This window comes from Psittacula echo (genome assembly GCF_963264785.1).
Source record: "Psittacula echo genome assembly, chromosome: 2".
Lineage (NCBI taxonomy): Eukaryota > Metazoa > Chordata > Aves > Psittaciformes > Psittacidae > Psittacula > Psittacula echo.
Window position 1 is genome coordinate 40,781,161 of NC_137737.1, and position 17,638 is coordinate 40,798,798.

The window sequence follows — 17,638 nt, forward strand, 5'->3', positions numbered from 1 at the left end:
GGTGTATGGAGAGAAATCAAGAGCAGGATCCATTGAATTTCCTTTATAGGTAGATGAGTCAGATGTAACTGGAGAAAGGTTATAACAAAGTAAATACTTAAAAGATCTTAACTGATAGTAATGCATTAGCTGTAGATTTTCGGAGTGGTGACCAAAAAAAACCAAAACCCAAAAAAAACCCCAAAAAACAAAAAAAAAAAAAAACCAAAGGGAGAGGAAGATGACCAAGGAAGGTGTGCTAAATGGAGAAAGGTACAAGGGTCAGTAGAAGGGCAGAGCAGGTATGTAATTCTTCTGTGATGAAGAGACTGGGGAGAAGATGACAGGAAGTCACTAACGTCAGTTAGGCAGGAAAAAAGTGTTGTTAGAATGTGTCTTCAGCTGTGTTTCCGTATCTTCTTTCCCTATTGGGTCTGGCTGGTTTTCTCTTCTGCTTTTCTTGACAGTTAATAGAGGCAGGGAATTTAAGATGCATTAGTGTTTGCGTATTATGTGTGGGTTTGGATGATGATAGTCTCCCTTCACTGCCTTTTCTCAGAGGGATTGCTGGGTGGCGAGTGGTGTTTTAACATTTGCGTATCTTCTTATTGTCACTGCCTTCTTCAAATCATTATTTGTATGAGTGACAAAGTAGCTCCACCCTTTGCCTTCTAACTGGCATTTCAGTTCTGTTGCTTTTTTTGATCTAACCATGTTCATTCTACTTCTGTTTACTCCCTGTGGCACTCTTCCTCTAACTGCAGTTCAGTGCTACCATGCTTGATATTCCTTGGCCAGCTGACAGCTCACTTATCTAATGCACGTGGAGCCTAACGGTTTCATAGACAGGTACTACTTCTTGTCCTGGGCTTCTGGTCAGTAGGGATTTTCCCCCAACCTGTGTAATGAACTTTACCCTGCATGTAGATCAACAGAAGTAATGGCTTCACAGAGGGGTATGAACTCTTCCTATTTAAATTGCTAATGTACCAATCTGACTAGTGTTAACATGTTTAGTCGTTTACTTGTTGGCTGTTCTAGCAGAAATGTTAGTCAAGCATTTGTAGATCATGGATGGAGTTTTAGTTTGCGAATAAATGAAATGCCACCAGTTCTACCAGCAAATCTGAGTACTTTGTCCTCAGACTTGCTGTCAATATTTTCCGAAAATACACAAGCAGTTCTTAGTTGCCAAAAATACAGTTTTGAATATGTTGTTTAGAAACATTTTACTTTAAAGTTAAAAAGTACTTTTCCATTTGTATTGTATATGTTCAGTTATATAGTTATATATCATTATCTACTTAATTTTATAGTAATTCATTGAAAGAACAAGCTCTTAACAGCAGACTCAGTTGAAGGCAGGCATTTTAGCCAAAATTCCTGCTACTGTTAATATTTGAGCAGTTTGTAATGCACATAAATATTTGATTTATCACACATGTTTTACAAAATCTTAGAACTGAATCAGTCTGTGTTCCCTGAACTGTAAAATGTCAAATGATGAGAGCATTTTTATCAATCAGCATGGTTAGAATTTCAACACAGAGCTTTCTGCATTACGTATTAAGTGATCTTGTTTGTCTTGGTTGATTTTCTACTGCGTATTTACATGGTTACTAGAAAACAGAGGGAGGAGAAGAGAGAGAGATGCATGTAATTGTTTTTGTAATTTTTTTTTCAGGTATTTTTAGCAGCAATGATGTAGCAGTATCATTTCCAAATGCAGTATCTGGCTCAGGATCTAGCACCCCCGTTTCCAGTTCTCATTTACCTCAGCAGGCTTCAGGCCACTTGCAGCAAGTGGGAGCTCTATCACCTTCAACTGCGCCTTCTGTAACTACTGTTGTTGCTGCAACTCAGGTAAACTATCACAAGAGTTTAAGATAGCAAACATGTTGTTGACCTACTTGTTTTTGATGTTAAAAGAAACAATAATTTGTTTGGAAAGTGGGTTGATAAGCATTGTGTTTGTTGTGAAAATGTTCCAGTGACTAGAAGTTCTCCATATGATTACATAGTCCTATCTTTGTAGAGTACATAGATTTTAAAAAATGCTCTGTGGAAGTGTGTAGTAATAATGACTATGTTACGACTAGCAGCATAAATGCCAGTTACAATTCATCAGTGCTCTAACCAATGCATGTTATCAGAACAATGTTGTAACAAAGGATTAAAGAGAGGAAACCACAAAGGTTTGCACGTTTCATGCCAGAATGCTGGTTTTAGTTAAAGAACAGAGGTTTATTTGGAAAATTTGATGAATGGACAATGAAGACTAGCCCTGGCAAAGAGGTGGCCAAGGCAGACATCTTGATATCAAATGAAAGTTGACATGTGTGCTATAGTTGCGTACTTGAAAGATCATACAAATTAAGACATGTAGTTCCTGTTTGATGGTGAAGGAATAAGGAAGGTGTTGAGGGAGTGTGGAAGGGTGATGTAGTTGAAGTAATGAACCAGAAAATATATCTTTATGGTAGTATTTTGTATGAATTTAAGTTTGGTAAGATTGCATTTATCAAGGCAAGAAGAGAGTATGAAGTTATAGCTGTAGAAAGCTATCATGGTTAGAGTGCAAGTACGAAGGAATACTCTACTGAGCAGTATGGCTTTTATTCTGTGTGTTTCTTGTGTTCGTTGTTTTCTGATGGGAATCTGTTTTACAGTTAATGCATCAAATATATCTTTTTGTGTGTGTGCATATAAGCAATCAACTTTTAATTTGTAGAGTGTACAGTGATTGAAGATAGTGGACATAAACCTGAAGAATTAAAATCAGGTTTAATACGTGCATACTTGTGTGTGTGTATGGTACATATCTGTGTGTATAGTACATATGTATAGCAGAAATACTATGTGCAGGCCAACATAGAATACATTTCAATATCAAATAACACTTTGTGGTTATAGGTGGCAGTTCATATTTTTACATAGTTCTTCTGGACTGGTTTCCTAAAGAAATAAGGCCTGTTTTATGCTAGTCTGTGTGACTTCGATCTTGTAACTTTAGAATCTGTGGGCCAGTTCCACCCAAAATTGGGTGACATCTGTGTTGCACAAATTGATATAAAATATTGTAAAGAAATGAATTAAAAATGTGATGCTTTGGTGAAAAGGCAATGTAGCTTTTATGAAGGGAGTTTTCTTGTGTGGAGATAAGGAGAGCAGTAGTGTCATAGTTTAGTAACAGATTAAAACATTTAAAAAAACCCGAACAAGTGGATGCTCAGTTTTCACAGTGGAGAGGTTTAGCATGAGAGTCTTGGAAAGATCAGCTTTGTGGCCTTTTGTACAGCTCAATGTACTAATAAATGATCTAGGAAAATGAGGAGGAAGAGAAGCTATGTTTGCTGGTTATGCTAGGTTATGGAGTGAGCTATTCTGAAGATGAGCTGTCCCAGACTGCTGAAAGACCTCACCAGCCTGTGTTGACAAGGTGGTAAGAGGGCAAATGAAATTACTGTTAAAGGGAGAAGGCAGTTTCTATTCAAAACATACAGAGTAGACATCAGAAGAGGTGCCAGAAGAACCATGGTAGTGAACACTGGCAAGGAACAGCATCTTTATAAGGAATGTGTAAATAGCTTAGGATTCTTGGCCTGAAAAAGAGACACTGAGAAGGTACAAGAAAAAGGTGTTTAAAATCACAGTTGACATGGAAAAATAAAGTAAGCAAGAATTGTGCATCGTCACTTCTGTTTGTTAAACTCTGTCAGAGGATAAATGCATTCAGTAAGCAATGGGACAGAGCCCATATTTAGCAGGAGGAACAGAAATATCACAATTTTTTTTTCTTCATATTGTTACAAAAAGGAGACATATACCCTAGGAGAGATGCACTTCCTCTTAGTGTGTAGATGAAGTAGAGCCCTCCATAGGTTAAGTGCTTAAAATTCCTGTTCTTCCTTTGGCTCTGTTTTTTGGGAGATGTGCCATTTTTGGTGGTGGTGTGTCTTCCCCCATCACCCATCTCTGGAGCTGTGTATCTTACCTGAGTACCTGTCTTCAAGTGGTCATAGATTTACTTGTCGGGATCTTATTCAGGGGTACAACCATTTAAAGAGTCATTTGGTTCTGAACTATAAAGGGAGGTTCCAATGGTGAGAAGTTTTGCTTGACAGCCTCAAAAGGGCTGTCTGTGTGCATAGAGAATTAATGTAGCCCTACACTGCTTCAGTGATTCTAGGACTACACTAGGTTAACTAGTGCCTGCTGTAGGAAATTGATAAAGGCATAGTCTTCGATTTTTCTTACATCAATGGTGTCAACACATGAATTTGAATGTGGTCCTTCCAACATCTGAACTGTTATACAGGCACTGATATTTCGACCAAACATCACGTCTCTGGTAAGCTGTATAGCATGACATGTCTCTTAAGTTACGCTCTACAACCAAGGCACCAATCTTTTTCCTCTTCTGTATTCTCTATCTTCACCATTTGCAGTTAGACTGGCACTTTTCCTTTTTGTCTGGCATCCATTAACAGGTTACTGTCACCTTTCTGGTTTGGTGTTAGGGCTTGTTTGTTTCGTGGTAGTTTGTTTTTTTGAGAGAAACTTCCCACAAAGAAGCTGTAGTGGCAAGAAGTGAACAGTCAGGTGGTTTTACAGTCCATTGACACAGTTCTTCCTCATTCATGGGGCAAATGAGTTTACATAGTACTTTCTGGCATGGAGGAGAAAGAAGATGGATGTCTATTATAAATTTTAAAATATTAACTACTTTCATGTCCTGTTTGAGGTTTAGGATTGATGCTGCTTCTGTCATTGCACCAGGCAGTGATGCTTTTTCCGAGCTTCTAAGACTTAAAAATACCAAGCAGGTCTTCCTGCTGGAAGTGTCTTTGATTCACACTAATTCAGGACAACCACCTGTAAGGTGTTTTTGTTTCCTGGTCTCTGGGGTCTTTTTCAGTTCATGAGGTCCTTACTAGTGATTGAAGAGTCTCAGTCAAGAGAGCCTTTTTGTACCATTTTTCTCCATGGAGTTAGCATAAATGACTGATTATACTTCAGGTGTTAGGGTTTTGCCCTGCTTGGTCCTGCAAAGTTTCATCAGAGTGCTGGGCTCTTGTGGATATATTGTCAGTGTTTACCCACCTCTTGGAACATGAAAGTCTTCAAATAACATTGTGCCTAGTATATTTTTTGTGTACTGTTTTAATTAAATCAACCAAGGTCCTTGGTGTGCATACAATAGTTAGAAGTTAAGGTAAGCTTGTGCCTCTATAGCAGATAAAAAGCAAGATTTAAAAAAGCAGGTTTTATTTAGACTACTGGTTAAGAGAGCAAGTGTGACCAAACTTTGGTTGCTTAGCTGTTTGGTCAGGTGCTTGGAATAGTACTAAAAGTTGGAATAGCCTTAAAGATGTGCTGCTGAGGTGTACTTCTCTAGGATTTCAGCTGTTAATTTTTCTTAGATCTCTGTTGGGCATTTGTAATTATGGTTTTGAGATCATCATGAATTTGACATTTTTGGATGGATTTTTTGCACCCTTTCTTTTTAAAGCAGGGGTGTTAAGAAATTCTAAAGAGAAAATCTTGGAAAACAAAAGTACTTCCGTAGAATTAGTCTCAAAATTGGCTTAACTGTTTTTCATAGAAAATTATGGTAGACATCTAATACAGAAAATTTTTTTCTTAGTATTAAAAAAACTTGGAAGCAATTGATGTAAACTGCCATAAAATGAGAAAATTAAGTAATACTACTGTGCCTTTTGTTATTTTTTAATAACTGCTGTACCCATATAAAGCCCCCAAGTGCTGCTTTTTCCTTCAGCAACTAAACACCACTGATTATAAAGCTTAAAAAAACCCCAGCAACTTTAAAATTCTGGATTTTGGTTATTCTGTTGTCTAGTATGATAGTTCCCATACTGTGTTTCTATTTGTTTGTTTTTAAGACAAAAGCACAGTATGGGCCTTGCTGCAATCACCTTTTCTTTTGTGTCTCATTTTCTCTCTCATGCCACTCATAATTTTTATTCCAATCTAATAAATCCAGACGAGATTATTAGCTTGTGTTCCATGCTGTGACATAACTGAATTTAAATGCTGGTGTTCCTCACCAGGTGGGAATCAGTGGTCTACTAAAAATGCCACTTGCTGGAAATGCAGATTTTTTTTCATCTTGCTCTTTTTTGTATGTCTTGTGCATAGACTCAGGTAAGTCACACTGCTTAATTCAGTGAGGCTTTATTAGCATAACAGTGTATTTAACGATTGCAAGAATACTGGAAAAAAAGGGATACAGGAGAGAAGGTACAACCAACACAAACGTTTGCTCATTGGTGTTTGTTGGTACTGCTGGTTTTGCATGTCACAGCAAATTAGTATATCCTATGCTACTGTGTTTTCTCTCAGAAGCCTGTCTTCAACTTTTGCATGAGTATCAATGTGTGCTCTGTTGTGGAGAAAAATCACTTTTTTGCATTTAGATTTTTGTTAAGCCAAGTCACAAGTTACACCACTCTGAGGTCCTATGCTCAGTTCTTATCTCAAAGATTTCATTGTGTTTCATAATGACAGCAAAAATGTTTGTCAGCCTGTTGTGTTGGTTTGGATTTGTTTTCTGCTCATTGGGAAACGGTGGTTGTTAGATTATTTTTTTATTTTTTTTTTTAGATTTTGACTTTGTAGATTTTATAATGAAATGTTTGCTACTTGAGATTGAAATAGCTTGAGCTGTCTTTTCTTCTTGATGACTTAAATGGGTGAAATTACCCTGGTAGTTCACTGTAGTAATTTGTTTCTGGGGTCTTTATGTTCCAAATACAAGATCAGACTGCATTGGGAGTAAGGGTTTTTGACTGGGTTTTCTTCCACTCATTAATTATTAAAGCCATCTCTAAGACTATATTCCTTTTAAGAAAAAAATGCAGTTAAGTATCCTGTAATCTCATTTCAGTAGTATTTTTAGTGGGAGTGGAAATGGCATGTAGTGTTTTGGTGTTTTTTTTAAAGACGTACAGCCTTTTACTTTAAATGTTTGTAGCTCACTGACTCTTTGGTGCTGGTATTGTATGATTCAGTAATATACAGTCTTTACAATATTGTAATCTCAGTCTATTCAGAATTTTTCAGGATTTATTCTTATTGTGGAAATTTAACATGATCAAACTGTGACTTTGTAGACTATTTTTCTGTTTATTCTCCCATGTGATGGTGTCTGTGCTCTTAGTGACTCCAGGAAGAGTCAGTTTCAAGCAGTATTGCACATACTTGTCACTAACCTGTTTTACAGATACAATCCAAAAGATTATTTTGTCTTTTGAAAGTCAGAGAGAAAAATGGTTTTTGCCAGTGGATTCCTCTTTCTTTTTTAAGCTGGTTTCCTTCCTCTGTACCTTCTGTTTTATTTTCTTCCTAAGTTCCCATCTCTTACTTCATTCGCTGTGCTTCCTTTGCCTCAGAAGCAGCTAACAAAGAGAAAGAAAAGGACAAGTATCTGTAACAGCAGCCCTTATGGCTTGCACAGAGACAGGGAAACTGAATAGTTGCTGTTCGTTACTCTTTTTAGTCCTGGATTTATTTGTGATGGCATGATGGGTTCACTTCAGCATGGAGTAATGAACTTCTGCCTCCATGGTGGAGATGTGATAATTGGGAATGTAGGTGCTGCTACTCAGTTGCCATTCTAAGTGAAGTAAGTTTGCTTTTATCACTTCCATTGTCCCTTCTGAGGTTTGTTTGGCTTCACGCCCCTTAGGAACAGTAGAAAACCAGCAAGGTTTTCTTTAGCATTCATACAGTGGTGGCTATCCTCCTTTGATCCAGCTTTTAGTGGGATATAAGGCTTATTTTTCCAATCGTTTCGGAGTAATTTGTTAACAATATAGGAATGTGAAAGCTCAGGAATCTTGAGATCTTTTCAGATTCTGAATGTAAGGCACCTGGTGTTTCAGATGCTTCTGTCCTGTGGTGGTGATTTTCTCACTTTCTTAATTAGTCTACTCCCTAGATTTATATCTTTCTAGTTCTCTGTTCTTTCTTCATAGCACTAGTTTACACTAGTTTTGGCTTTCTCTTGTAGTGGGGGTTTTGCTTCTCATAGTTCAAGATTGCTTACCGTTTTGCATGCTGTGAAGGGAAACTTTCTCTTCTTTTTTTTTCTATTCTAGCAACCATGGGAAAATAAGTGAAAATACAGGAAAAAGGAACTCTATTCTTGGTTCTTGACCCTATCAGCAGAGAAGTTAGGAACAGTTTTGGGGGCAATCTTATTTATACCTTCCAAAGCAGGGGAGGAATTATGAGGAAATTCAAGAGTACACCTTCAGTGAGTGATCTTTGCTGAAAATTCAAGTTGAGAGGTTTTTCTGTGAGTTTTCAGTAGGGGAGATTTGGATGTTTTCGTGGGGTTGTAACCTGGAAATATGGGTCTCATATTCTCAAATTGAGCATGGACAAGGAAGATGCTCCTGTCTTGCTCAGAAAAATGTACTGTTTTCTGCCATTTTTTTTTTTTTTTCCTTTAAATTGGCTATTCAACTCTAAGTAAATGTGAGGAAGGGAGGAGAGTTTCAGGTTAAGCACCTGAAATTTTTGGGGCTGGCAAAAACGTTAAGTCCGTTTAAGGGAATTTTCTGTACCATTCTCCCCGTGGGTATCCTAGAACACGGCAGGTCTATTAGCTGTCAGTATCTAATGCACTTCTCTTCAGGGTGCAGAATGAATACACACACACAAAAGAAGACAAACTGCCCTCAGTTCTAGGACATTCCTGTGTGACACTCTCAGACTTTAAGTAACCTGCAGTACTAGATGGTTGGCTGCTTAAGCGAGCTTCCTGCTTTGCTCCCCAAGGTACACATCGTATCTGAAGTTTAGAATTTAGAATTTACATTACCTTTGGACTGGAACATTTTAAGACTTAAAACTAGAGACTTGGACATGATACCAACAAACTTGTGTAAGGAATAATCCTTTCTTGTGATGTAAAGTAACTTATTCTAATTATGGTAAATTACATTAGACATGTAATCAGAGATTATTTCCATAACTTAGAAGGACCCTTATACTCTTTTCAGATTTTTTTCAGGCCACTTCCAGAAGTCTGTTTCTTACTTTGGAAATAGTTGAGATGTTGAATGCCAGAATAGCTCTTATGAAGTCCAGAGTGCAAGTAGTATAGATTTCTATTGCTTATCTGCAAAGCTAGTAAAGGGTGGGTGCCTTGTAGAGAAACCTGTCATGCTTTAGATCAGTCATTATGTAAAGCATAGACAGCACGTACAACAGTATGTTAGTATATTGCTAAGTTTCTCCAAAATACACTTCCTCTGGTAATCATGCCATGAGGTCATACCAGTCTTTTGCTGATACTAATTAACTCAGTGTAATCTAGACTTCTGCAGATAAACAGTATGATTTGTAGTTGTATTTGTGGTCAGTCTGGTTTTACTTTCTGGGTTTGTCTTTCTAAGGATGATTTGTATGACCTTAAATATGTGTGGTAATTAACAAGAGAATAATAAAACATCTGGAGATCATGATATTGCATGGTTTAAGCAGCATCATTCCAGAAAAGGGAAATCAAATCCTTACTACAGTACTAGAATTATCTAATCAATAGAAATAGTGGATACATGAAAACCAATTGACATATTTTATGACTATCAAAACACCTCTTGATGGTAAGATTGCTCAAAAGAGGTTCCTACCCACTGTGTCAAAGGTAAAATATGAACATGGATCACAGACTATTGGATACTGAAATTACTCAGCTCTCCTTATAACTTAAGAGATATAAAAGGAAAAGCTGGCACATCCAGAACAAAAAGAAAGAATTCTTAATAGAGTGTGTAGCTCATCCTTGGGACTCATTGCAACAGGAAATTGCCAGTGCTGATAGGTTTAGAAAGTGTGCTAGATGCATCCCTCAGTATGTAGTAGACAGAGGGGGGTTTGATTTTGTGGTGTTAGATTTCAGTGCAAAATAGTGACTTTTCTTCCAAAATCGCCAAATCATGTTTGTGTCAGAGCCACTTAAATTTAAGTCTTGCAAAATTAAAAATGTGAAAGAACCAGGCTAGTAAAGGCTTCTCCACCTAAATTTTATCGCTTGTCACTTAAAAGCTGTTTTAATTCTTTGTTAGTTCTAGGCAAAACAGGTAGAAATCTAATTTTCTTCTCATTTGATCGAACTGAGGATTTTCGGGGTGGGGGTGGAAGAGAGTAGCAAAGAGGAAGAATTTACAGCCAGAGGGAAAATTCCTTCTAACATGTGACTCAACTAGAAGAACAAAGGAATCATAGTTGCAAGTAATCTAGTATTTAGCCCAATTAAAATCTTTACTTTTTGCATTTTCCTCTAGCTTCAGTAGGATTGTCTTTGCATAGACTTAGTGCAATAGACAGGTAGTTTGAAATGCGGTTACGTGATTTTACACAGTGCTGCATGCTGAGACAACTGCATCAATGTTTCGGTCTAGCAATAAATGTTTTCTGCCTTCAAGCTGAAGCTTATTTAGCTTGGCTTATCGGGTGCTGCTGTAGCAACCATCAGTCTCCAGGCAACTGAGGCACATTGACCTCTTCGTTGAACTGAGTGTAGCACTACTTCAGTTTAGCTGCCCGAGACAATAGTAATGGTGTTGAACATGAAAAATGTGAAAATAAAAATATTTAGATGAAAACAAATGTTTAGGTTTGAAAACGATTTCAAGTGTATGTGGTATATGCTTTGTGTTGCTGAGGCAATATCCGTATAGACCTTGTATAAAATGTTGGGAATCTTGCAAGCACTTTTACACAGCAGTAATTCTGCTACAGTAGGTCTTTACTTAGATAGTAAAGACTATTGGGGTTTATTTAGAAAGTTAAAATATCTGTGTTTTTGAATAAGTGATTATTATTACTATTTTTGAAATTATAGATGCTCTTGAAAGTAGTTACTGTTCTTTCAGATCCATTGTTTGCTGTATTAGAGTGTCTGGCTTTCTTTAGAATACTCATGTGAAGAAAATAAATTGCTATATGGGTATACTGGGTTTGTTTCCTAATCAAGTCATTCTTTCTGCTAGTCAATATGAGAATGAAATTGTGATTCCTGATACAGAGGTTAATGTTCTTAAGGAAAACAGATTCTTGGGTAAGATTGCTTCCATTGTCTATGTAGAGCACATACAGGTTAAGTGTTACGAAGACAGAAGTAGATGGAAAGGATGAAGGAAAAAATTTGAGGTAAAAGGTGTTTGTGTTGAAACTAGCTCTGGTTTCAGTTAGGTTTGTGGGGGAGGTGGAGGAATCACAGGCTCTTATCTCTGTATAGCCTCCTTTTTTAAAAACAAAACAAACACACAACAAACCCTCTTAATGAGGTAGCATTCTACTAAGTCATTATACAAGTCTTTTTTATGTCTAATTTATAAATAAATAGATTTTAATTGGTTAAAATTTTATATAATGTTCAGCTTAGCATGGAAGAGATGAGTAAACTGGTAGTAGTCGAGGTTATAGCTTTTGCACATTATTGGAAGATAGGCCTTGTACCCATGTGGTTTTTAATGACTTGCTGTGCCCTTGTTGGACACTGGGCAGAGGTATAAATTAGTTTCCGTAGGTGTGCCATTAATTTTTCATTTTGCCTTTCAAATCCCACTGTGTTTCCCAGTTGCATTCATTCATGCCCTTCTTGGAAAATACTTGAGTGCTGCTGTTCGGAGGTTAGATGGTTTCGTTTAATGGAAGGATTTATTTATACATTCACTCAAAACAATTGATTCTCAAAGACAGTATTTGATTATTTGCTTATTCATAAACAAGTGTCTTCATTACAGCTAGAAGTTTGAAGTACTTATTTTTACTACTAACATAAAAATCAGTAATGATGTGAATAATGCACCCATCGGATGATTTTACATGTCATGTACACAGTTTTCCTGACAGATTTTGATTACAATAATTTATAAGTTTGTAATTAATGGTCTTTGTGATTGAAAAGTTGCTTTTGTCTTTTAAGATACCATGAACGCTTTTTCTGATTTCAACTTTTCCAGCCTCCTAATTAAGCTTTTCAGTTAATTCCTTTATTTTAGCCAGTTAATGAAAACACTGGTAGTAAATTTTCACCTTTATTATCTGTGTTAAGCAAACCAAACCCAAACTTTAAGGACTTCAAAGTGCTTGGATGGTAATGGTGGCATGTGGGAAGGGTTATCTTTTCAATTCCAGTATTGCTTTCATAGAATGAGTGAGTAAAAGACTACAAGGAATGTTTGGGGTTGATCCTTATTCATGATGTATATGTGATAGCAGGTGAGGTGGGGTTGCCTGTAAAAAGTACACCTTCTGCTTTCAGTCATCAGTAGTGCTGGAGGCTGTTTTAGTAAAGAAGTCAATAGAGTTTGTTTGAAAATCAGTTATGTTCAACTTACAGCTATGAAAGCCAAAATATAAATTAAGAAGGTGTAAATGCAAGTATTGGTTTAGTTAAGATACAATGTTTATCATGCTGCATTTTAGTGTTATTTTGTGTTAGTTATTTTGAAAAGTCATATGACGGTTTTCAGAAGAAATGTGGGAATAGATTTTTATTAGGGAATTTCTGTGTTGTCCTCAATTCCGTCCTTGACTCCATCTGTATTTCTTGGCATATAGGAAAATAAAGAGGAATTTGGATTATTTTTTTTTTCCATTGGAAACAAGGTCTAGATAAGATTTATAAACAAATTCCATGTTTGTGGTGAAAATATTCAAGCATTGTGATGCATGAAAAGCTGTTGATGTGGCAGAACTTAGGCATCCTAGAAATCTGTTTGCATTGCTGCAGTTAACTGCAGACTGACCACCCTTCTGTGGGGTATAGTGGCATCCCAGATGAATAATAACAGATTTCAGAGAAGGCAAGTGATGATGTGTAGCTGTGTTCCCTCCACATCTCCTAAATGAAGTTAAAGATGGTACCAGAAGTACTGAGACAATACAAGGAAGCATTAACACATTCTTCCCATTGCATTGAAAGAAACAGCAAGAAAGCCAAGAAAAAACAGCGGTTACATGCTCTCTGTTACATAACTGGCCATAAAAATTCTAGGGATAAAAATCACTTTTCTTCACTTCCCAAGTTAAGCTAGGAAACATAAGGCCAAGTTGCTTTTGCTGCTGTCGCTTGATAGGCATCTCTTCTCACTTCTCAAGTAAAGCAGTTAGTTTATATATATTATCAATTTTTGATTATCATTATGTACATAGCATTAATGTGTTTTCATATCTAAGCTCATTTAATTGCAATGCAGGTTTTAATTTTGATGTTATTTTCAATAGTACATTGTTCTGATAAATGTTGCTTATCATTGACTGGAATATATCAGCTTAAGATAACTTAGCAAGCAGTTGGCCTAGTGCTTGAATTTCCTTCCATCTGTCATGAAAAAATGCAATTGCATGGAAAGGAGTAGTGATGTCTTCTCAGAAGTGTAGCGGGATAGCTCACAGAAAATTTAGCTTACAACTTCATGTGCATTAGCATTTTTTATACTTTCTGGTAGTAGTTGGCCATGGGAAGTAGTTGCTGGTGATATCTAGTGCTCTTGATTGCTTTGTGTTAATAGGAACAAAGGGTAGTTTTGCAGCTTCTATCACAGCATTGTGCTGTGATGAAGAACCTAGAATGATTGGTAGATAGCATGACCCCAACTGCATTAATCTGGTACTCATACTCTAAGGGGTATAGACAGTACATGAGCAATGTTTTTATTTTAAACAAGAAATAAAAATAACCTTTGAAATTATTGTTGACAAATATATATTAGCTGAAGTAGGTAATTAGGTGAACTGTCATTAATTGTAAAGCATCACAATGATATAATGCAAAGCTACAATATAGCAATGACAATTTTTAAAGCAGAGAGGAAATGGGATGTTGACTGGATATAAACTGATTAAGAAGCCGTCTTGGAATTGGTTGTTCCAGCCATCCATGTTGTCCTATCATGAAAGGAGGAGAGTTCAGTAATGGTTTAACTACAATTAAATCCCTCCCCTTTCTTTATGGAAACTCAACTGTAGGCATTTCAGCATTAGCCTAAACAATGGTTTTGAATATGTTAAGCCCCTAACAATTAGGGAGCAGTTTGGGGCATTGAATAATGTGGAATGATGCAATTGAACCTGACAGCTTCAACAGTCAGCCTACTCATGGGACCCGAAAGTTGTTCACACTTGGTTTCATCTCTCATCACACGCTGAGTATTAAAACCTTACTGGTGTGGAGCTGATGCAGAAATGAGGCCTGTTATCAGAAAATATTTCATAGCATAGAACTTGAAAGGTACAGGGGAATAGGCATGCTCAAAGGTTCTTAAATGTTTGAGACCTAATCTAATTGTGTACACCTAAGTATTGTATCATTTTTCACCCCTTTGGTGGTGGTGGTGTTTGGTGGTGTTTTTTTTTTTTTGTGGTGTTTTTTTTTTTTTTTTTTTTTGTGTGTGTGTGTGTGTGTTTTCTTTTTTCTTTTTTTTTTAGAACATAATAACTTTTGAAATTAAGAAACTGTTTTCCCTGGAAATTTAAGTAAATATCCAGTTGTGAATGCAAATAGTTGTCAACTTGGGAAACTTTATAGTCACACTGTTACAGTAAAATACAGTTTTGGAGTGATGCAAGCAAATATCAAACTACTTCAAATACTTAAGTTGCAAGTCTTATTCTTCTAATTAAAGAATATACTTGCACTTTCTTGCTGTAGAGGAAGTGTTTTTAGGCATCAATCAAATATCAATCATTTATTCTTACTGCGCTTGGGCATTCTGTGAATTACAGTGTATCTTCCTTCAGTGCTGCTCTGCTGCTTATTGCTTTACTGATTTATTGAACATGCCATAAATGAAAGCAGGGTATGCTATACCTCTAAATGGGCTTAAATCCTTCTGCTAAAATATTTTCAGGAAAATTTGCTGCCTTTTCAAAATAAATATTTAGCAGTCTCTTTATTTCATTAGTTCATACATTTTGATCATGTGTTGTGTTGACTATTTAAACAGAATCAGCTGAAATAAAGAATTGTACAGCTTTAAAAGTTCTACATTTTAGAATGTGTTTCAATCCTGTGACCTTAATATGTATTGACAGGATGATTGCGCATTTTTAATAAATGCTAGCTACAGCTTGTTTCGACTGCAAGTGAAACATGAAGCTTCTATTTCACCTTTAAATAATGTAGCACTCCTCCACCTTCTCTACTTTCCTGTCAGATGAAGTCGTCACATATGTAATAAAGCTTCACAAACCGTTATTCTTGTCATTTTACCTTGCCATTTAAGAAAAGTATTTTCAAAGTTTTTTATTTACCTTCAGCTTACTTGAACAGTTTTATTAATGTGACTTTTCCATTTGAGAGTTGCTTAGGATACATGATGGCACTATAACTTCTGTAGTTCCAACTTGGTGTAGGACACCTTTACTATTATTTTAATGTATAAACAGGGGTTAAGTCTAGGGTGAACCACCACTTGTGAAAAAACTCAAGTTCTTAGCTGTTGTTTAAGTCTTTTGATCTGTTGTATCAACCCACTTAGCAAACATTGTTTAATTCCTTTGATGTCTTTTGTGATGTGATGGTTACTCAACAGACTTTAGCAACTGCTTTCAAGATACTTAGATACTTTTAGAAAGTTCTTAAAGCTATTTTGTCATGTTTCAGTCAAATAAACATGTATTTGCCGTGCTGATTATAGCAGCCCTTCCATCATAAATTAATATATAGTTGCTATTGCAGTTTTAAGCAGCCTTGCAGTGAGGCTTACACAGAGTAAAAGTATAGCAGCTTCTGTTTAAAAATGTGAGCAGTGTACTTACTAGGATTGAGAATTATTTTGTAGAAATATTCAAAAACTAAACAGAAATAAGACCTGGTGTTTGTAGTTTAAAAACCAAAAAGGTACGAACTGTATTAGTAGAATTCATAACTCCAACCAGTTTATTTAAATGAAGTATATATATTTTATTTTGGTAGTCTTGTCTCTTAGATACGGGAGCATATAATGTTTGAATCTTGTAATATTCCATTCTGTCAGGTTTCTTCAGTGAAAGGATTTGACAGAAAACTATATTGCTTTTGAAGTTAGTTTTGGTTTTGAGAGGAAAACAGCTGTAGGTTACTAAATAGTTGAGTTGGAATAGGCACTTATTAAGGAATATAGCAGGAGCTGTGTGGTATTGCTGCCGTCATCAGTAAGTGTTACACTACTAATACGTGCTGTGCTTCTGGAAGCTGTTATATCTGGGTAGGTGGAAATGCCGGTAGTATTTTTAAGATTTAAAGCTAATACACATTAATTCTAGAAAAGACGTGGAATTCCTTAAAAAAGGGAAATAACAGCCACATTTGGAGTGAAACTGTAGTTTTTGCAATCTTGTGCATGTGCCTTTAAACTGAGAAGTGAAAAAACCCTGATCATTGTAAATAATTACTTGTGGCTTTTTCTAACTTTGTGACAGTAGAAGAATGTAAGTATCAGGCACAATTTCTCACCAGTATATAGTAAATAAAGCATCATTGAAAACAGTTGTGTGAATTCATAAAAGTCCATTCATCAAGTTTAATATGTTGGCTGAAAGCCAAAACTTAATGGTAGTGTGTGATTCTTTCCAGAGACATAGTTTATACTCTGTAATATTTTGCTGTAATAACCAGTATAGTTTCCTCTGTCTCTTGTGTGCAGTTATACATGTCAAAATGTTCCACAAATTGAGTTCCTTACTGTTCACCTCCATTTTTTGTTTCCCCCCCAAAAGTAAAGGTTGTTTACATTTTCTTAAAAGATTCATTTTAAGGCCAGTGATAACACCAGTTGTGTATCTTTGACTTCCCCCTCCCCCAAGTATTGCAGTCCTTGCTTTGTTCTGAAGTAATTTTTTTCATCAGATAGGAAAATGCTTTTTTAATAAGGCAGTGCCTTTTTCTTTTCTTTGATTGCCTGTCCCTGCAACTCGGCATTTGACACAAATCTTTTCTTCGAAAGGGAAAAAGCGTAAGCAGCCAAGGAAGAAGGTATTTTTATTGCATTGGATTATGCAAGATTTTGGCCAGCCTCCTTAGCTTCATCTGTTTAAGGGTTCATTTTCGCTTGTTTGGCACAAGTCCCAGCAGAGACCTTCAGAATTGTGGTTAGCAACATGAATGAACACAAACTTTGGGAGCTCTTCAATAAGTAGAGCTGGCCAACTGCCAAAAATACAGTTCCTTATATGGGGTCAGGGCAAAGCTGTGATTCCCCGAGCCCCCTATTGTATAGAAAACATACTTGTAATGGCTGTTTGCGTTCTTTAAAATAAACACAAAACAAAACAAAAAAACACCAGGCTTCCAAGTCTATCAAAATAGGAAGTAACAGAATAGTGTGCAGGTTTTACTAATGACGGAGTCAAGCAAAGGAAATATGGCTCTGTGTAGTTAAACTTACAGAGCTGAAAGTTGGACCTTTTGACCTCCACAGCCGGCTTGTGATGTAAGGAACCCAGGCATTTGTGAGACATCTGTTGTCTACCTGCCCTTATTTTGTAAATGGTTTAATAAGATTAAATAATTAGTAGGATAACCACATGGTCCTAGCATTGAGTGCCTACCTCAGGATTGTGGGGAAGGCTACCCATCCTGCTACACTGGGGTTGTTTTAAAAATGCAATTTAGGTATTTTTTAATATTTGCTGC

At 36.4% G+C, this 17,638-nt stretch overlaps 1 protein-coding gene across 13 annotated transcripts in view; it reads left to right on the forward strand.

The window, feature by feature from the left end:
• Positions 1 to 17,638, forward strand: part of MLLT10 (MLLT10 histone lysine methyltransferase DOT1L cofactor) — a 164,779-nt gene that overhangs the window by 98,343 nt on the left and 48,798 nt on the right. For all 13 annotated transcript variants that reach the window (XR_013958936.1, XR_013958937.1, XR_013958938.1 and 10 more), the window contains one exon: positions 1,664 to 1,842. Coding sequence is in view for 4 of the 13 variants with exons in the window: in XM_080639532.1 (XP_080495658.1) it covers positions 1,664 to 1,842 (179 nt within the window). In the remaining 9 variants the exon portion in view is untranslated. The remainder of the gene's footprint in view (positions 1 to 1,663; positions 1,843 to 17,638) is intronic.